The sequence below is a fragment of the Orycteropus afer genome, unplaced genomic scaffold, assembly GCF_000298275.1.
Source record: "Orycteropus afer afer isolate SDZICR_OR568_19922 unplaced genomic scaffold, OryAfe1.0 scaffold00104, whole genome shotgun sequence".
NCBI lineage: Eukaryota > Metazoa > Chordata > Mammalia > Tubulidentata > Orycteropodidae > Orycteropus > Orycteropus afer.
The window spans coordinates 8366692-8385237 of NW_006921691.1; the positions used below are offsets into that span (position 1 = coordinate 8366692).

The 18546-nt window shown below is 40.2% G+C and overlaps 1 protein-coding gene across 1 annotated transcript in view; it reads left to right on the forward strand.

The window, feature by feature from the left end:
* The window catches only part of ANKDD1B (ankyrin repeat and death domain containing 1B), a 102873-nt gene that overhangs the window by 64427 nt on the left and 19900 nt on the right, over positions 1–18546 (forward strand). Inside the window, 3 exon segments of the mRNA XM_007943372.1 lie at positions 2916–3014; positions 7809–7904; positions 16693–16897. Of these exon segments, the coding sequence (XP_007941563.1) occupies positions 2916–3014; positions 7809–7904; positions 16693–16897 (400 nt within the window).

Genomic DNA, 18546 nt, shown 5'->3' on the forward strand with positions numbered 1-18546 from the left:
TTTTTTTTTCCATTTTTCTATTTGTTTTATTTTTCAATTTGTACAGAACCTGGGAAGGGAGCCTCTTCAGATACCCCTGCATAGATAAATTTCTGTCTCTTCCTTAAGAACCATAATTTGGCATTGGTGATATTTATCCTTATTAAAATAATACAATACTTATTATCAGTTCCACTCAATATTATCTCACATTGAGTATGTATGAATGTCTCTATGTGTCCCTAACCATCATCAGCTAGAATGTAAGTTCTTTCTGACTAGAAATAATTTCTTTAGGAAATACTTTCTCCCTATCTGTATTCTCCATGGGATTTAACGCACTCAGAAATATATGTTGTTAAAAAAAAAAAAAGAGAGAGACTTTTTCCTCCTAAAAAACTATATAAAATATAATTGATCACAGAATTATAGAATAACATCTTATTTATTTGATAAGAACATGTAACCATGTATACTGAGTAATTAGAAATTGATTCTTTAATACTCTTCTTTTTTAGGGAGAGACTATTACCCTTTTTCTTAATACCATGTACTGTACACTTTGTGACTATAGTAATCTTCATACCCCAAACCATATTTGTCTTTCTTCACTGGCACATTTTTATATCATGATCAATTATGTTATCTTATTAAAGATGGTCTAAAATAGGGACTTAACAGTTGATCAAAATAGAGGAAATTTAGCCATGTTGAGTAACATTGAGAGAAAATTTGGAGATAGAAAAATAGTATTTATCATGAAATTTCAAAGACCAAAGAAAGGAGAGAAACAAGAAAATATAGAAAAAGCAGCTATCAGCAGCTAAGAAATTCAGAAGTAGATGCAGGCGTAAGGAAGGGATCTAGAAAAGTAGCTTCCCAAACCCACTGCTATCGAGTTGAGTCTGACTCATAGTGACCCTCATTGGTTTTCCAAGGCTGTAAATATTTATGGAAGTATATTGCTTCATATTCCCTCCATGGAGCAGCTGGTGGGCTTGAACCACCAACCCTCTGGCTAACAGTCAAGTGCTCCAGGCACTGTGCCAAAAGATATACCCATAAGAGTGTTCAGGTGCATTTTAGCATGATGCTCAGTGCCTCTTTCTGGGAGTGAATGTGATGACTTAAAGAACTCACAGGGTTGTTCAGCACCTATTCTATCTTGCAGATATCTTTTTGGGTAAAACTAAAAACTCAAGTAACAAGTTTAATTTTTTGCAGGAGCTCAAAAAGAAAAAAATGTACTAAATCCAGTTAAAATGTTGTAACACCCACCCACTGTTACATATAGAGAATTTAGAAATTCTTACTGTTTTACATGGTAAGAGGAGCTCTGGTTGTGCTGTGGTTAAAGCATTGGTTCAAACCCACCAGGTGTTCCATGGGTGAAAGATGAGGCCGTCTGCGTCCATAAAGATTCACAGCTTTGGGAACTCTATGAGACAGTACTGCTCTGTCCTGTAGGGTTTCTATGAGTTGGAATCAACTCTAGGGAAGTGGGTTTTTTTTGGTTTTGGTTATGTGTTTCTACCACTTTTCAAGGCTCCTTTCCTCGATATTTTAGAAAAGTTTTCACATCAGCATTCATTTTGATGAGAGATTAACATTGCTTGCTAAAAGTGAAGAAGACTTGAAGCACTTACTGATGAAGATCAAAGACTACAGCCTTCAGTATGGATTACAACTTAACATAAAGAAAACAAAACCCATCATTAACTGGACCAATAAGCAACATCATGATAAACAGAAAATATTGAATTTGTCAAAAATCAAAAACCAAACCTACTGCCATTGAGTTGATTCCAACTCTACATAGGATAGAGTAGAACTACCCCATAAGGTTTCCAAGGATTTAAATCTTTATGGAAGTGATTGCCTTATATTTTTCCCACAGAGCAGCTGGTGGATTTGAAGTGTTGACCTTTTGGTTAGCAGCTGAATATCTCAGCCACTGTACCACCAGAGCTCCTGAAGTGGCTATTGAAAATACCATGGCTTGGGTCAGGTGCACGTTAGTCCTCAAACTGACATCTTTGCTTTGAACATTTTAAAGAGATCTTTTGCAGCATATTTGCCCAACACAATACACTGTTTTATTTCCTGACTGCTGCTCCCATGGGCATTGATTGTGGATCCAAGTCAAATGTAATCCTTGACAATTTCATTTTACTTGTAATCCTTAACAACTTCAGAAAGAATTTAGAAGTCTTATATTCCTTTAAACATTATAATGTAGAAAATTTTAAAATAGAAACATCAACAATAAAGATAACCTCTAATTCCTCCACCTAGACATTACCATTGTTAATATTTTTGATGTCTTTCCTTCTCTTTCTATATGTAGTTTTTAATTAAGTTGAGCTCAGTTACAGTGCTGTTTCCTAAAGGTTTAAACGTTATATGATAAGCAGTTCTCATTTCATTAAGTACTCTCTGAAATAATTTTCTAAAGAGAATTTTTAATGGTTGCCTAATATTCCAGTATATGAACATACCATGATTTATCTAGATTCTCCTTGTTAAACATGTAATTTCCTTTCAACTCTTCCTCTTATAAAGAACATTGCAAGGAATGCTCTCTGTACATGTTTAAAAATAAATAATCTTTTCCATTTTCCCTTGTTGTTGTTGTTGTTGTTGTTATTTGCCGTCGAGTCGGCCCCGACTCATAGCAACCCCTCCTTGGGTTTCCGAGGCAGTATCACTATGGAAGTAGGATTGCCCAACCTTCCTTCCGAGGAGTGGCTGGTGGGTTTGAAACGCCAGCCTTCTGGTTAGCAGTCAAGTGCCTTAGGCACTATGCTACCAGAGCTCCTCATTCTCCCTTATGCCCACGCAAGACATCTCAGCTTTCCTTTGTCTTTTCACTATGCAAGTTTGTCTTTTCCTTCTCAAATGCACTTGGATTACAATTTTTAAATTTCTCATTGCAGCAGCGGCAAACTCCTTTGCATGTAGCTGCCAATCTTGGAAATGTAGAACTGGTGGAGACCCTCCTGAAGGCAGGCTGTGACCTGAAGATTGTTGATAAGGTAATTCTATCGACTCCACTCTGTTCAGGTGGGAGGTTGCTAAGCTCTCTCTGTTGGCTGTCAACTGTGGGCAGCAACATTAACATAGCCTTTGTGAAATGGATGGGAACTGGAGAAACCTTGTATCTTCACAGTCAGTAGATCGTTCTGATTTTGATTGAGATATGTCAGGAAGAATTTTTACTCTGAATAATGAAATATATATTTTTAGAATTCACATTATTTATTTTCAAATAAATTATGGAATCCTGTGGTCCAAAAATATAAATAGTAAAGACTTAGTAAAATGTTCCTACCAGTCCCTGTTCCTAGTTGTTATTTGTCCTGTTCTCATACTACCTTTGTCATGTTGTTGTTTTTACTTGCAATGAAGTCAGCTCCAACTCATGGCAACCCCATGTACAGCAGAATGAAATATTGCCCAGTCCTGCACAATCCTTTTGTTTGTTGGTAGGTTTAAGTGCCTTCCAACCTAAAGGAGTCATCTTCCAAAACTATTAGAGACTCTTCTGTTGTGCTTCATAGGCTTTTCATTGGCTAATTTTCAGAAATAGATCATCAGGCCTTTCTCTCTAGTCTATCTTAGTCTGCAAGCTCTGCTGAAACCTGTCCACCATGGGTTATTTTGCTGGTATTTGAAATACCAGTGGCATAGCTTCCAGCATCATAGCAACCTGCAGCCACCATAGTATGACAAACTGACAGACAGCAGTGGGCCTTTTCCACAGGTATCCATTATTATAATGTCCTTTCAGAGTTCCTTTGTGCATCTACACAAGGAAACATAAACACAGACTTTTATTTCACACCTTCATCCTTTACACACAATGGTAGCATTCTTATACGTAATGTTCTGTATTTTACTTAAGATAGAAAATGGAGGGAGATCTTTCCATACAAAGAAATGGAGTTTCTTCTTCATTTTATTACATTGTATTCTTTTATTTTACAGCTCATACCATATACTATCATATGAACAGATCATAATTTCTTTAATCAGTCCTCAGCTGATAGCATTTAAGTTGTTCCTAAGATTTGCTTGCACATGTGTCTAAACTTGTTTTTAAAGAAAGACAATTTTGTTCCTTTCAAGACTAAATAATGCAGACTAACCCATTGGAGGGCTCTTGGGTAAGGTTCCAGCTTTATTGAAAGGTATAGAAAGAGGAGACTTTGAGTGCCTCTGTGCTGTGCAATTCAAAAAACAAAAACAAACAAATAAAAATCCCCAACAAACTAATGCCATCGAGTTGATTCCAATTCATAGTGACACCCATTTGGTTTCTGAGGCTGTAAGCTTTCCTCCTTCTCCAGAGTGGTTGTTGGGTTTGACCACTGACCTTTTGGTTAGCAGCCAAATGCCTTATCTATGGCACCACCAGAACCCCCACAATAACACTATCTTATTTAAACTTTCCCATCTCTTCTGAGAGGTGGACAAATTTGAGAGAAGATGTGAGAGATTTTGATGACATCAAAAGGGTCACATACATAATAAGAGACAGAGCTGGGCTTCACACCCAAGGGTACTGACTGGTCGGTCACCCAGTGTTTTCCCATAATTGTTGGTGAAGATGACTGCTTCCAAATTTGAATGTTTTCCTTGCCTTGCCTTTACTACACTACTTATTAGCCTAGCACATCCCTAATTCACAGTGCAAGCCTGAGCCCACCCTTGTCTATTTCAGAGTCATTCCTTTTATGTTTATAGGACCTAAAGTAGTAGGATTTTTACTTTTTGTTATAAGTCAGTTTTAAAATTAACTCTTTAAAAAAAATCATAAAAATAATGTAATCCCACTATGGACTATGTGGAAAACATAGAAAAGCCTAAGGAAGGAAAAATGTCCATCCATAATTCTATCACTTGGATGGTATGCCACCACTTCCACCATTTCCACCAGTTCTGGCTCATTAACTGCTACTAACATTTGTTGTTGTTGTTATGTGCCGTTGAGTTGGACCTGTCTCGTAGCGACCCCTCCTTGGGTTTCTGAGGTGGTATCACTACAGAAGTAGATTGCCCAACCTTCCTTCTGAGAAGTGGCTGGTGGGTTTGAACCGCCAGCCTTCTGGTTAGCAGTCAAGTGCCTTAGGCACCATGCTACCAGTATTTTCCTATGCTTTCTTTTTGTAATTTATTCTACTTAGCACCTCCAAGGCAATCTTTGGGGTGGAGAATCTATAGCATTGGGCAGGGCATCTGTGTTGGGACAGTTGATGCTAGTGGGCATGACACTCTAAACAAAGTCCCCAGTTCGCTAGGCCTGTATTAGACTGGGTTCTCTAAAGAAACAAACCAGTAAAGCTTATATATATGTATATATAGAGAAATTTATCTTAGCAAAATGGCTCACACACTTACAGAAGCTGGCAGGTCCAAAGTTCCTGGATCAAACGTCAAGCTGGAGGCTTTTCTATGTCAAGCTGGAGGCTTTTCCCTACTCTTGCAGCCTCAGGGGCTGAGGAGCTCAAGGCTGGCAGGCAGTACACCAGCTGTTGACTCCAACGAATGACAAATCCAAGATCTCCAGGCCAAATGGTAGATTGTTCACTCACGGACAGTTGTAGGCAGCACAACAGAATGTCGATCCACAGAAGAATGTCTCTTTTCCCAGAATGTCCATAGATGTACTGGAAGCAGGCCACACCCCTAGGGAAACTCCCTTTCAACAGATTGGCTGCTCAAAACATAATCATCTGATCCCATCATGGGAATAACCACATCACAACAGCTTAAACCACACAGAATTGTGGTTCAGCCAAGTTGACACACAGCTCCAACTGTCACAAGGCCTCACAATTTGATTTTCCTTTTCCTCCTTTCTCTTTCTTCTCAGGGGTCTGCTACCTGGTTGTTACCCAATGCATATTTAACTAATGAATAAAAAGTACCTTTTCTACCTGCACTACAATTTTTATTAAAGATAAGAGACTGTTTCTAAGATCACATAAAGGTCAAATGGGAAAAAATGGAGGCAAGATTTGGTGTAATTTGACCTTCTGGAAACCTATCTTCTCGACCTGTGGCATCACAAAGCTCCTAGATGTCTCTGTCCAGTTCACCCCCTTCTCCCCTGCCCTGCAGGTGGCAGAGATACCTGGACTTCCATTCCTGCAAACACTCCCTTGGAAGATTTTCTTAGGAGCTTGAAAACCCTGCTCTCAGAATGTTGCCTTCCCAAAATAGGCTAATTATGGTGAATCAAATGTCTTTATAAGCCAGAATTTAGATGGTATACAATTACAGGCTTGCTAAATGCCTGAAACATGCATTTCCTCCTAATTTCATTACTATCTCTTTTGAGCAGGGGCTAATGACTTTTGGCCTTGATTTTCAGGCTCACCTGACTTTGAGTGCCTAGAATAATAGCCAGATCATTTGTGTTGGTGGGAATTGTCCTTGTTGCAAACATCCAGACATGTGAGAGGATTACTGAGATAAATTTCTGGATTCCTAAGAATAGAAACAGGATTTCTAAGACTGTAACTTCTTTTGGAGTTATTTCTGACCATTATTATGAATTATCTTTGGGGTCCCTGAGCAAATTGTTCATGGATCATTTGAAAAGCAAACGAGAACCAACATGCCTTTGCTTAGGGAAAAAAACATACAGATGTACAGGTCATCCACTACATAAAATCTAGGTACTCTGCTGGTTGAGCTGTGTGCTCTGGCTTTGAGCTATATCTATCTTGAGAAAAGTATACCTTTTTGTAATTCGTATAAAGTACCATATAGGCTCCAGGTAGCTCACACCCCAAATAAAGTCCAGAACAGTCTTTGCTACTCATTCCATTTGCTTAAGACTCCAACCCTTTCCCTTTGGTTAGAGGCAGCATGGTATAATAGAAAACATTCTAGAAAGTAGCCCAGTGAACTGAATTCTATACCATGGATTTGTAGTGTCATCATTATTATTATTACTCTTAATAGATCTATACCTTTTCTGTCTTTCTCCTCAACACAAAGCTTCTACCTTATGCTCTAAGGTGGCTGGTTGTTCAAGCTTCAGCCTTCATGCCAGCGTTGTACTCAAGAGGAAGGAGAAAAGGAAGGAGAACAACATCCCTTCTGTCTTTAAAGATCATTCCAGCAGTCACATGGACCACTTCCATTTACCATTGACCAGAACTTGAGTCGCATTCCTAACTGCAAGGAAGGCTAGGAAATACAGTCAATATTGGGGGTAGCCAAGTGCCCACCTAAAACTCAGGAGGGCTCTTTGCTAGAAGAAAAAAGAAAAGGCTATTGGGGGGCACTTATAACCTGTGCCACAGATGGTGTCATCCCTCAGGAGAAAAAATGTATGATGCTATTACCTACTTGCTGATGACTTCACTGTGCAAGCAAGTCAGGAAGACACCTGGGGGTCTTGGCGAAACGTTTGGCTTCTCATTGATAGATCATGTGTAAAACATCATCTGTTGATGGTAGATCCCCACCCTAAAACAATGAACTGTTGTTATCTAAGTCTTAGGGGCATTGGTGGAGGTATAATCTGAACCTGGAAAAACTTGCGAAGTAGTTCCAGTCTTTAAAAGGATATCCAACCAAGCTCCTCTTTGTGTCCCTTATTCAGTTTTTCTTTCTCCAGGTGACACAGCACAATAACCATGGGCCCTGTACTGAGGAGCTTGGTTACAATATCACATTTAACAGATCCTGAGAAGCTGAAAACTGGCCCAAATTCACCCAGCAAGGAAGACTCAGGATTTGATCCCAGGCCCTCTTGTTCCAAAGCTAGCTAATTACTAGACAATACTGCCTGACTCTTTCTTTTTTAACTTCAGCAAGGAAAGAAGGCTATGGCCGTGGCTGCCAGGAGCAACCACAGCCTTGTTATGGACATGATTATTAAAGCAGAGAGATACTATGCCTGGAGAGAGGTAAGGAAGGATGATTCCAGCACAACAAGGGGCTCTCTGACAATCCCAGTCTTCTTACAAGGCAATGTGGGGTCTATGTAATGATTTCCCACCCCCTCTCTCTAACTTAGAGTCCTGTTCAGTGCAGTTATAGCTGTCTCTCCGTCTTGTGCTGCCCTCATTCATGAAATGAATTACTCACTTTCCTTCCTCCCCTTCCTTTGCTGGCATCAGTGTTGCTGTTACCTGCCCTTGAATGTGCTCTCACGCATGATGTCCCCATGTACAACGGGATCAGACAGTTGTGATCCATTGGCTTTTGTGGAAGTAGATAGTCTGGCCTTTCTTTCTAGTCCATATTAGTCTGGAAACTCTGCTGAAACATCATGGCATCACCCAAGCCTTCACTGACAGCTGGGTAGTGGCTACATTAACTGGGAATTCATCCGGCCTCCCTTATGGAAGGTGAAAATTCCACCTCTGAACCACCACCATTCCCTAGCAGTGTCAGTAGGTAATCAGAAATGAGAGGGTGATAGAGCTCCATTGGTCCAAGCAGCCCAGTCCATGTGAGCTCTGGTGGGTCCAGCATGAATGCCATTGGTGGCTGACTCCTTGTTTGTGCCCTTTGTCCTGGAGTCTCTGGCCATGATCCATTTTAGAAGCCTCCAGACTAGCATTCTAATAAGTGGTAACAAAGCTCATATTTATGGCCCTGTAGTTTTCAGTACACCCATTTGCTGGCTTTCCAGCACTCAAGTATTCAGCGACAGTCACTAAAACGTTACTTATCTTAGGAACACACACACACACACACACACACAAACTTATCTCCAAGTAATTCTTTCTACCTTTCATTTATTTTTGCTTCTGATGTCTATCACTCATGCAGCAACTCGATAGAGTAACCTTCTCCCTAAGAGTCAAGTCTGTGCCCTCAGGCAGGAATTTCATTACCAAACACCAACTTCAATTTCAAGGAATGTGTCTTTCCCACTCTGGCTGAAGGGCCACCCGATTCCAATTCCATGGTGGGAGCCGTGGTGCGCAGTGGTTAAATGCTTGTCAGTTTGAATCCACCAGCTGATTAGTGGGAGAAAGACTTGACAATCTGCTTCTGTAAAGATTACAGCCTTAAAAACCCTGTGGGGCAGTTCTACTCTCTTATAGGGTCACTGTGAGTCAGAATAGGAGCTCTGATAGCGTAGTGCCTAAGGCACTTGACTGCTAACCAGAAGGCTGGCGGTTCAAACCCATCAGCCACTCCTCGGAAGGAAGGTTGGGCAATCTACTTCCGTAGTGATACCACCTGGGAAACCCAAGGAGGGGTCGCTATGAGTTGGGGCTGACTCGATGGCACATAACAACAACAACAACAACAACAACATGAGTCAGAATCTCCTCGATGGAATGGGTTTATGGTTCCAACAACTTAGCGTCAGAATTTGGACCTTAATTGCTCAGGCTTCTACCTGTGAAGACTCTCAAGACTGGATTTCTGTCCAGATTACCAATTTTAGGAAATTTCTCTTCAAATCTTGAAGCAAAAAGCATTTATTTTGGCAGTTTGAACCCACCAGTTACTCTGCGTAAGGGAGACTGGGCAATCTACTTCTGTAAAGATTTACCACCTCAGAAACCCAAAGCGGGTCGCTATGAGTCAACATGGACTTGATGGCAATGGGTTTGGGTTTTTTTTTTATTATTATTCGTTTCAGTTTAATCTCCCTCTCTCTCTCTCTCTCTCTCTATGTTGTTGTTATGTGCTGTCAAGTCGGACCCGACTTATAGCGACCTCTCCTTGGGTTTCACAGGTGGTATCAACAGAAGTAGATTGCCCAACCTTCCTTCCTGGGAGTGGCTGGTGGGTTTGAACTGCCAGCCTTCTGGTTAGCAGTCAAGTGTCAAGTGCCTTAGGCACTACACTACCAGAGCTCATATATATGTGTATGTGTGTGTGTGTATGTATATGTGTGTGTATGTGTGTATATATACATATATACACATATACACACACATATATACATACATCATTTTAATGGCCATACTGTCCTCTTTGCAACTTTTCTTATTTTCCTCTAAAATAAAACAAGACACCTCTAACATTTTTTTAACAGCCTTCTCTCTTTATATTCTCTCTTCTTCATCCTCCTCTTCCACTTTCTTTCAATGTTCCTCCTCCTCTTTCCTCTTCTCATCTTCATTCTCCCTGTCTTAAATCATCACTATGTTTTATTGAACACAGTTTTATCAAGTTCCTCCTTTCCTTTTGCTCTTTAAATTGTTATACTCACATTTTCTTTAAACATGGAAATTTTCCCTGGTTCTATTTTTAATGCTTATAAGTTTTTTTTTTTAGATTCTTTTGGCTAGATGAGAATAAATTACTTTTCCTCCTAAGATATCTTTAAGATGTAAGAATTAGATGAACTTTGAAAATCATATATAATGCATGCATATAGCTGGAGAAACCCCTCAGAAATGTTTAGAGTTGTTAACCTTGGCGATAAGTGGGGGCCCAGGATCTAGGGTGAGAGAAACACTTATTTTTTAAATGTAAATCCCTTTGAATTTCTTTTTTTACCAAATGCATTTATTATTTAAATTCTCTCAGTTCATTGAACAAGTTTATATCCTCACTAATATAAAATGTCTCCTAACAAAAGATTAAAGAGGTGATTGAAAATTTCTCTCTTATTATGTCCATTTATCCATCTTGGTGTTGAAGTTTGTGTCAACTTGGCTGGGCCTGGTTGAGTGGCTGGGCAGCTGGTGGTAGTTATTCCCTGTGATGAGACTGGCGACCCTCCAGGGTGGAACCTACCATAAGCAGCTGAGTAGCTGCTTTAGGGATATGTCTGCTTCCCACATATAAGAAACAGCTTTGGGAATGGTCTCTAGCTTATGGCATGCTTGGACCCTGCATGTAGCTGTGTAATTGTTCAGTAGCCTGCCATCATGCTCTGCCGACCTTGGGACTTTCAGCAGACTTGAATCAATGGCCTGCCGTGTGGTTTGGTAATTAGGACTGTGCCTTTTTACTTGTCAACCTTGGGCTTGTCAGCCTCAGCAGTCAGTAGCTGTCTGAGTGAAGAAAAGCCTCTAGCTCCAGTGAGCCAGGAGCAGAAGGCAGAGCTGAAGCCCAAGGCTGAAGGGCTTTCATCCAATCCCTAGAGCCTGACACTTTGAACTTGGATTTAAAGCCTCCAAATTGTAAGAGAATAAACTCCTGTTTGTTAAGGCCATCCCATTTGTGGTATATTCTTGTTGGAGTGGTATTAGGTAGCCAGAACACCTTCTAACTAAACCATTCAATCATCCATCATTAGATTCAGTGGTGTAGAGGCAAACGGGAGCTTCCTAAAATCTGGTTTATGCTATTTTAATTCCTAACAGTTCTGGCTTGATTTTCTCCTGCAAATGGGTTGGTGTTTTGGCAGACATGCTATTTAATGCTTTCAATGACTACTGAAAAGATCCGAGATTTCCAAATACCCTGCCCCTGTTTTTTTTCTTCCCTCAATGCCATGTTGATCCCCTGCACTTTCTAATGGAAGTCAGAAAGATGGCCCAGTCCAATCCTGGAGTGAACAAAGCATCCAAGTTTCTCAAAGCAATAAAAATAGAATAGTACCAAGATGCAGGCAGAGGCATTTTGCACTTTCCTCTTTCCTTGTGGTGTTTGGGGTTTTGGACTCATCATTGTTTCAAGAGATGGAATTAGGAGAAAAGGAAAAAGGTAAGTGCCTATGGCTCCCTAGTTGGTTGGGTTTTTCTATCATTTGCCTTATCTCTTTTAGGATTCCCTGGGAGCTAGACACTGTGGGATAAAGCTGAGACTGGGTTAGAGAAGATCCTGCATTTTATAATCCACAAAGAGATTAAGGGTATTCACACCTTCCATTCCTATTCCAACTTCTCTTCACCAAGCCCAGCAAGTAGAGAAAGATTTTTCCTTTCTCTTTGACCCCACATCCCAGGAGCTGGTGATGCCATGCAGGGTGGATCATGATCCATGAGGAGGACTGAGTAGCAGGCCCACTCATGTTCTTCTCACAAGTTTTGAGAATCAGGGCCACATACCTTTCCAACCCACTTCATACCCCGGCATTGACTCCTTTCTTGCTGTTCAGAGTGTCTTCCATTAACGTTCGTTTTCATTTAAATAAAAGATAAAAACAGAAGTCATTACACAGGAGAGAATATATAAGAGGAGGTCCCAAATATCTTCCTGGGGCTGTGTCTCCTGCATGTCCTTAACTAATCTGAAACACTCTTGATAGATGATTATCTTGAGCCCTAATGGCATATGCAGGGCCCATGGGTGGCATGAACAGTTTACACTCAATTACTAACATAATATTAGTTAATAATTGGAACATGGAATGTAAGAAGTCTTAATCTAGGAAAATCAGAACTTGTCAAAAGTGAAATGGAATGCATAAACAATATCCTAGGCATCTGTGAGCTGAAATGGACTGGTATTGGCCATTTTGAATCAGAAAATCATATGGTCTACTATGCTGGGAATGACAAACTGAAGAGGAATAGTGTCACATTCATCCTCAAAAAGATGATTTCAAGATCTATCCTGAAGTACAAGGCTGTCAGTGATAGGATAATATCCATATCCCTATGATCAAGAACAGTTACTATTACTATTATTCAAATTTATCCACCAACAACTAAAGCCAAATGAAGAAATTGAAGATTTTTACCAACTTTTGCTGTCTGAAATTGACCAAATGTGCAAGATGTAGTGATTATTACTGGAGATTGGAATGTGAAAGTTGGAAACAAAGAAGAATCATCGGTAGTTGGAAAATATGACATTGGTGATAAAAATGACGCTGGAGATCACATGATAGAATTTTGCAAGACCAATGACTTATTTATAGCAAATACCATTTTTCAACAGCACAAATGGCAAGTATATATTTGGACCTTGCCAGATGGAATACAGGAATCAACACGACTACATCTGTGGAAAGAGGTGATGAGAAGCTCAATATCATCAGTCAAAACAAGGCAAGGAGATGACTGTGGAACAGATCATCAATTGCTCACATACAAGTTCAAGTTGAAGTTGAAGAAAATTAAGATAAGTCTGTAAGAGCCAAAGTGCAACCTTGATTGTATCCCACCTGAATTTAGAGACCATTTAAACAATAGGTTTGACACATTGAACACCAGTGACCAAAACCCAGACCAGGTTTTGGGTGATATCAAGAACATCATACATGAAGAAAGCAAAAGGTCATTAAAAAGAAAAGGAAGAAAAGACCAAAATGGATGTCAGAAGAGACTCTGAAACTGACTCTTGAAAAGGAAGTAGCTAAAGCAAATGGTACATAACAACAACAACAACAAAGCAAATGGAAGAAAAGCTGAAATAAAAGAACTGAACAGAAGATTTCAAAGGCAGCTCAAGAAGACAAAGTAAATTCCTATAATGAAGTGTGCGAAGACCTGGAGTTAGAAAACCAAAAGGGAAGAACATGCTCAGCATTTCTCAAGCTGAAAGAAAAATTCAAGCCTCAAGTTGCAATATTGAAGGATTTTATGTGCAAAATACTGAATAATGCAGGAAACATAAAAAGAAGATGGAAAGAATACACAGAGTCACTATACCAAGAAGAATTGTTTGATACTCAGCTATTTCAGGAGGTAGCATATGATGAAGAACCAATGGTGTCGAACGAAGTCCAAGCTGCACTGAAGGAATTGGGGAAAAGCAAGACTCCAGCAATTGATGGACTTCCCACTCAGATGTTTCAACACATGGATGCAGCACTGGAGGCACTTAGTTATCTGTGTCAAGAAATCTGGAAGACAGCTACTTGGCCAATTGACTGTAAGAGATCGATATTTGTGCTCATTCCAAAGAAAGGTGATCCAACAGAATGTGGAAATTATCGAACAATATCATTAATATCACACACAAGTAAAATTTTGTGGAAGATAATTCAAAAATGGTTGCAGCAGTATATTGACAGGGAACTTCCAGAAATGTTAGCTGGATTCAGAAGAGGATATGGAAAGAGGGATATCATTGCTGAAGTTAGATGGATTTTGGCTGAAAGCAAAGAATACCACACAATAAAACTTGTGTTTTATTGACTATGCAAAGGCATTCAACTCTGTGGATCATAACAAATTATGGATAAAGTTGTAAAGAATGGGAATTTCCAAACACTTGGTTGTGCTCATGATGAATCTGTACATAGACCAAGAGGCTGTTGTTTGAACAGAAAAAGGAATACTACATGGTTTAAAATCAGGAAGGGAGTGTGTCAGGGTTGTATCCTTTCACCATGCTTATTCAATGTGTATGCTGAGCAAATAATCTTTGAAGGTGGACTATATGAAGAAGAGCACACATCAGGATTGGAGAAAGACTCATTAACAACCTGGGATGTGCAGATAACACAGCCTTGCTTGCTGAAAGTGAAGATGACTTGAAGCACTTACTGATGAAGATCAAAGACTACACCTCAACATAAAGAAAACAAAAATCCCCACAACTGGACCAGTAAGGAACATCACAATAAATGGAGAAAAGATGAGGTTTTCAGGAATTTCATTTTACTTGGATCCACAATCAATGGCCATGGAAGCAGTGGTCAGAAAATCACATGGCATATTGCACTGGGCTGATCTGCTGCAAAAGACCTCTTTAATACTTTGAGAAGCAAAGATATCACTTTGAAGACTAAACCAAAAAAACCCAAACTCACTGCTGACGAGTCGGATCCGACTTATAGTGACCCCACCTGGGGTTTCCAAGGCAGTATCACTATGGAAGTAGATTGCCCTGTCTTCCTTCTGAGGAGTGGCTTGTGGACCCACCAGCCTTCTGGTTAGCAGTCAAATGCTTTAGGCACTATGCCACCAGAGCTCCCACTTTGAAGACTAAGGGTGCACCTAACCCAAGCGTTGATATTATCAGTCACCTGATATGCATGTGAAAGCTGGACAATGAATAAGATAGACCGAAGAAGAGATGATGCTTTTCAATTGTGGTGTTGGAGAAGAATACTGAAAGTACTGTGGACTGCTAGAAGAACTAACAATTCTGTCTTGGAGAAAGTGCAGTAGGAATGCTCCTTAGAAGAGATAATGGCCTTTCCTCACCTACTTTGTTCATGTTGTCAGAAGGGACCATTCCCTGGAGAAGGATTTCATGCTTGGTAAAGTAGAGGGTCAGTGAAAATGGGAAGACCCTCAGCGAGATGGATTGACACAGTGGCTTCAACAATGGGCTCAAGCACAGAAAGGATTGTGAGGTTGGCACAGGACCGGGCTGTGCTTTGTTCTGTTGTACAGAGGGTCGCTATGAGTCAGAGCTGACTCAATGGCACCTAACAACAACAACAACACTAACAACTCTAACTTAAAGGTTAGTGCCCAAATCAACCCAGTAGCACTGTGGAAGAACAGCCTGGCATGGCGATCTGCTCTGTAAGATCTGTTGCTGTTGTAGGTACTGTCGAATCAGTTGTGACTTTTAGTAACCTTATGTGTATCAGAATGAAATGTTGTCCAGTCCTGTGCCATCCTCACAATCATTGCTGTGTTTGAATACACTCCTGCAGCCACTGTGTCAGTCCATCTCATGAGGGTCAGTTCTACTCTGTAATACAGGATTACCAGAAGGCTGGCAGTTCAAACCCACCAGCCACTCCTCGGAAGGAAGATGGGGCAATCTACTTCTGTAGTGATACTGCCTTGGAAACCCAAGGAGGGGTCGCTATGAGTCGGGTCCGACTCGACGGCACACAACAACAACAACAACAACCATGAGTTGGAATTAATTCTACAGCAATAGGTTTTTTATTATTTATTTATTTTTTAAATATATGACAGAAACAGTTCTAGGAAACCACAGCACCTGCTTCCCTTTGAGATTTCCTCCAGGTTTTTGATTGCTGGTTTGGTTTTTAGTTTGATTCTGTAGGGCTCTGGTAATTTCTGCAGAAGGAGAAAAAGGAAACTTTGAAAAACCAGAAAATAAGATGGCAATACAGGCAGAGAGCTATCCGGCTAAGCCAGGATAAACTGGCTTAAACCAAAATGATACCGACTTCCATTGGCCTGTTCTGAGTTAGGTTCCTAGTCTGGTCTCCTCATACATACCAGAGAGCAGGATACATCAAGGGACCCCCTGTATGGTCTTATTAAGAGTACACTTTATCTGGGACTCACTGAAGCTTTGATATGAGAAAATTAAACACTGCAAAAAAGGAAAGGGGCAAGAGATTGAAAGGAAGGCCATTAAGACATTTTTGTTGTGGTGACATTTGTTAGCCCAGAAATCCCCTCTGTTCTCTTTTTGGGTGTCAGATATCAGTCAGCCGGCTGATATAGAAGCCTTTATTTTCTATGTCAGATAGTACTCAAGCTTTTTGCTTTAGACATTTGTTTGCATCTTGGATGACAAAAAAAAAATGATCCAATGATCGATGAAATTGAAAAAAGTCTGGATTACTACCTCACCAGTTATACCTGACAAGGTATCTGTTGTTGCTGTGTGCCATTGAGTCAATTCCAACTCCTAACTTTCCTATATGATAGAGTGGAACTGCTCTGTAGGGTTTTCTCGGCTGTAATCTTTATGGCAGCAAATCAAAAGGTCTTTTCTCCAGCAGAGTGGCCAGTGAGTTCGAACCGCCGACCTTTCAGTTAACAGCTAAGTGTTTAACCATTGCACTACTAGAGGTCCTTGAAAAATGTAAATATATACCCTGAATCAATGAGACAATAAGTAGAACATGTCTGAAATCATCTGATACAATTATTTTCAATTTAGGACCATCATGAGAACATTGAGGACTCTTCAATCAGGTTTACTCATTTATCATTCAAACAAGATCACAGTCTGGAGACTAGACACATTCGCACTTGCCTCTGAAACCTGGCTTACCATCAACTAAAGGCCAATGAGTGGCAGAAGCTGACCCATCTGTGGAACTTCACAGATGACCAGATCCGAGGCATTTAGGAGCAGTCTTCAGGTGAACAGTTCAGCCACTAGAGTTGGGAGATATTTTGTGTTAAAACAGTCTTTCCTGGTGTCAGGGTCTTCCACATAGGTTCCTGGTACTCATGATACTTGGCCAACCCCAAGGGACCAAGGAATAGGGACAGTTGGCTGGGTCACAAAGGTGCTTGGGACCTTTGCAGAGGGTTAACGCTCATGGGACTCTGTAGTAAGCTGAGGTTTACAAAAGATGATTTCCTTTATTGAGCCGTATTTAAAAGGTAGCGTTTAGCCTAGAAAGGAATTAATATTCCCAACTGTATGAGTACTAAGAAAGCAAGAAGCTAACAACTGGCTTGTTATGTGGAAGCCAACCTCTCTTAATAAATATTCCGTGACACTGTCTTGGGTGAATGAGTTTATTCCCCAGTCAAAGTGCTCACTGTGTAGGGCTCCACTCCAGGCAGAAATCTCTTTATCCAGGCTGGGGGCAGGGAAAACTTGGAGCAAATGGTCCCTATGCCCTCGGTGCTTGGCAGAGCCTGACTATGCCATGAGAAACACACGGGATACAGACTCAGTGGGCTTTCTCAGTTAAATGATTCCAAGTGTTGGGATCATTTCGGCCAGACTCCAGCTGTCAGAATTAGTGAGCTCAGCTCAGCTGTATTCCTTTAGCTTTGCTTTTTTGTTTCTTGACCCCCAAAAACCCACTACCATGGAGTTGATTCTGACTCACAGTGACCCTATAGGGCAAGATAGAAATGCCCCATAGTGTTTCCAAGGCTGTAAATCTTTATAGAAATTAGACTGCCTCATCTTTGTCCTACGGAGTAGTTGGTGGGTTTCAACTTACGACCTTTCAGTTGGTAGCCCAGCACTTAACCACTGCGCCACCAGGGCTCTTTGTTTCTTGACCAGACCCTAGGAAGTCTAAAAAGAGTTTGGTTGGCATTAATCAGTTAGCTTTAAATGTATAGAGACCATTGTTATTAGTGATTTATTAGTGGTTCCCACAGGGGGTGGGAAGAAGGAGGAAAGGTAGAATCTTACTTAGGGGACAATGAGCTCCTTTTAAAGGTGATGGAAAAATTTGGAAATGGATTGTAGTGATGGTTGAACAATACCATGAATATAATTAAGTCACTGAATTGTATATGTGAAGAAGGTTGCAATGGCAAATATTTTGTTACTACACATTCATCACAATAAAAAAATAATAAAACAATAAAAACAACAACAACAAAGGAGCAAACACTTTTCAGACACCTTTCTATTCAGAGAGACATAAGCATGTCCCCTGCTCAGGGGGTGATTCACTTTAACAATTGCTGGGAGTTGTAGATGGCAGAACCACGGCCCCAGGAGACCACACTGCTTCTACCACGTACAAGTATGTCATGGGGCTTTTTACTGCTAATTCTAAGGATACATTTTCATGTGAAAAAATGGTAGCTAATGCATTGAAAACGTTGAGTATTGGCTGTAACTCCTGAATTTTTTTTTTAATTGCTGCTAATTAGGCATATAGAGTTATGTGAAGTTTTTAGGAAAACTGAGTTTCCTTTTGGAAATCTCTCTTGATCTGAAGAAATGACCTGAAAATTATAGTGTATTTTCTTTTTTTTTTTTAATTATTATTAGGATTTGGGTGAAGATTTACAGAGTAAATTCACTTTTCAT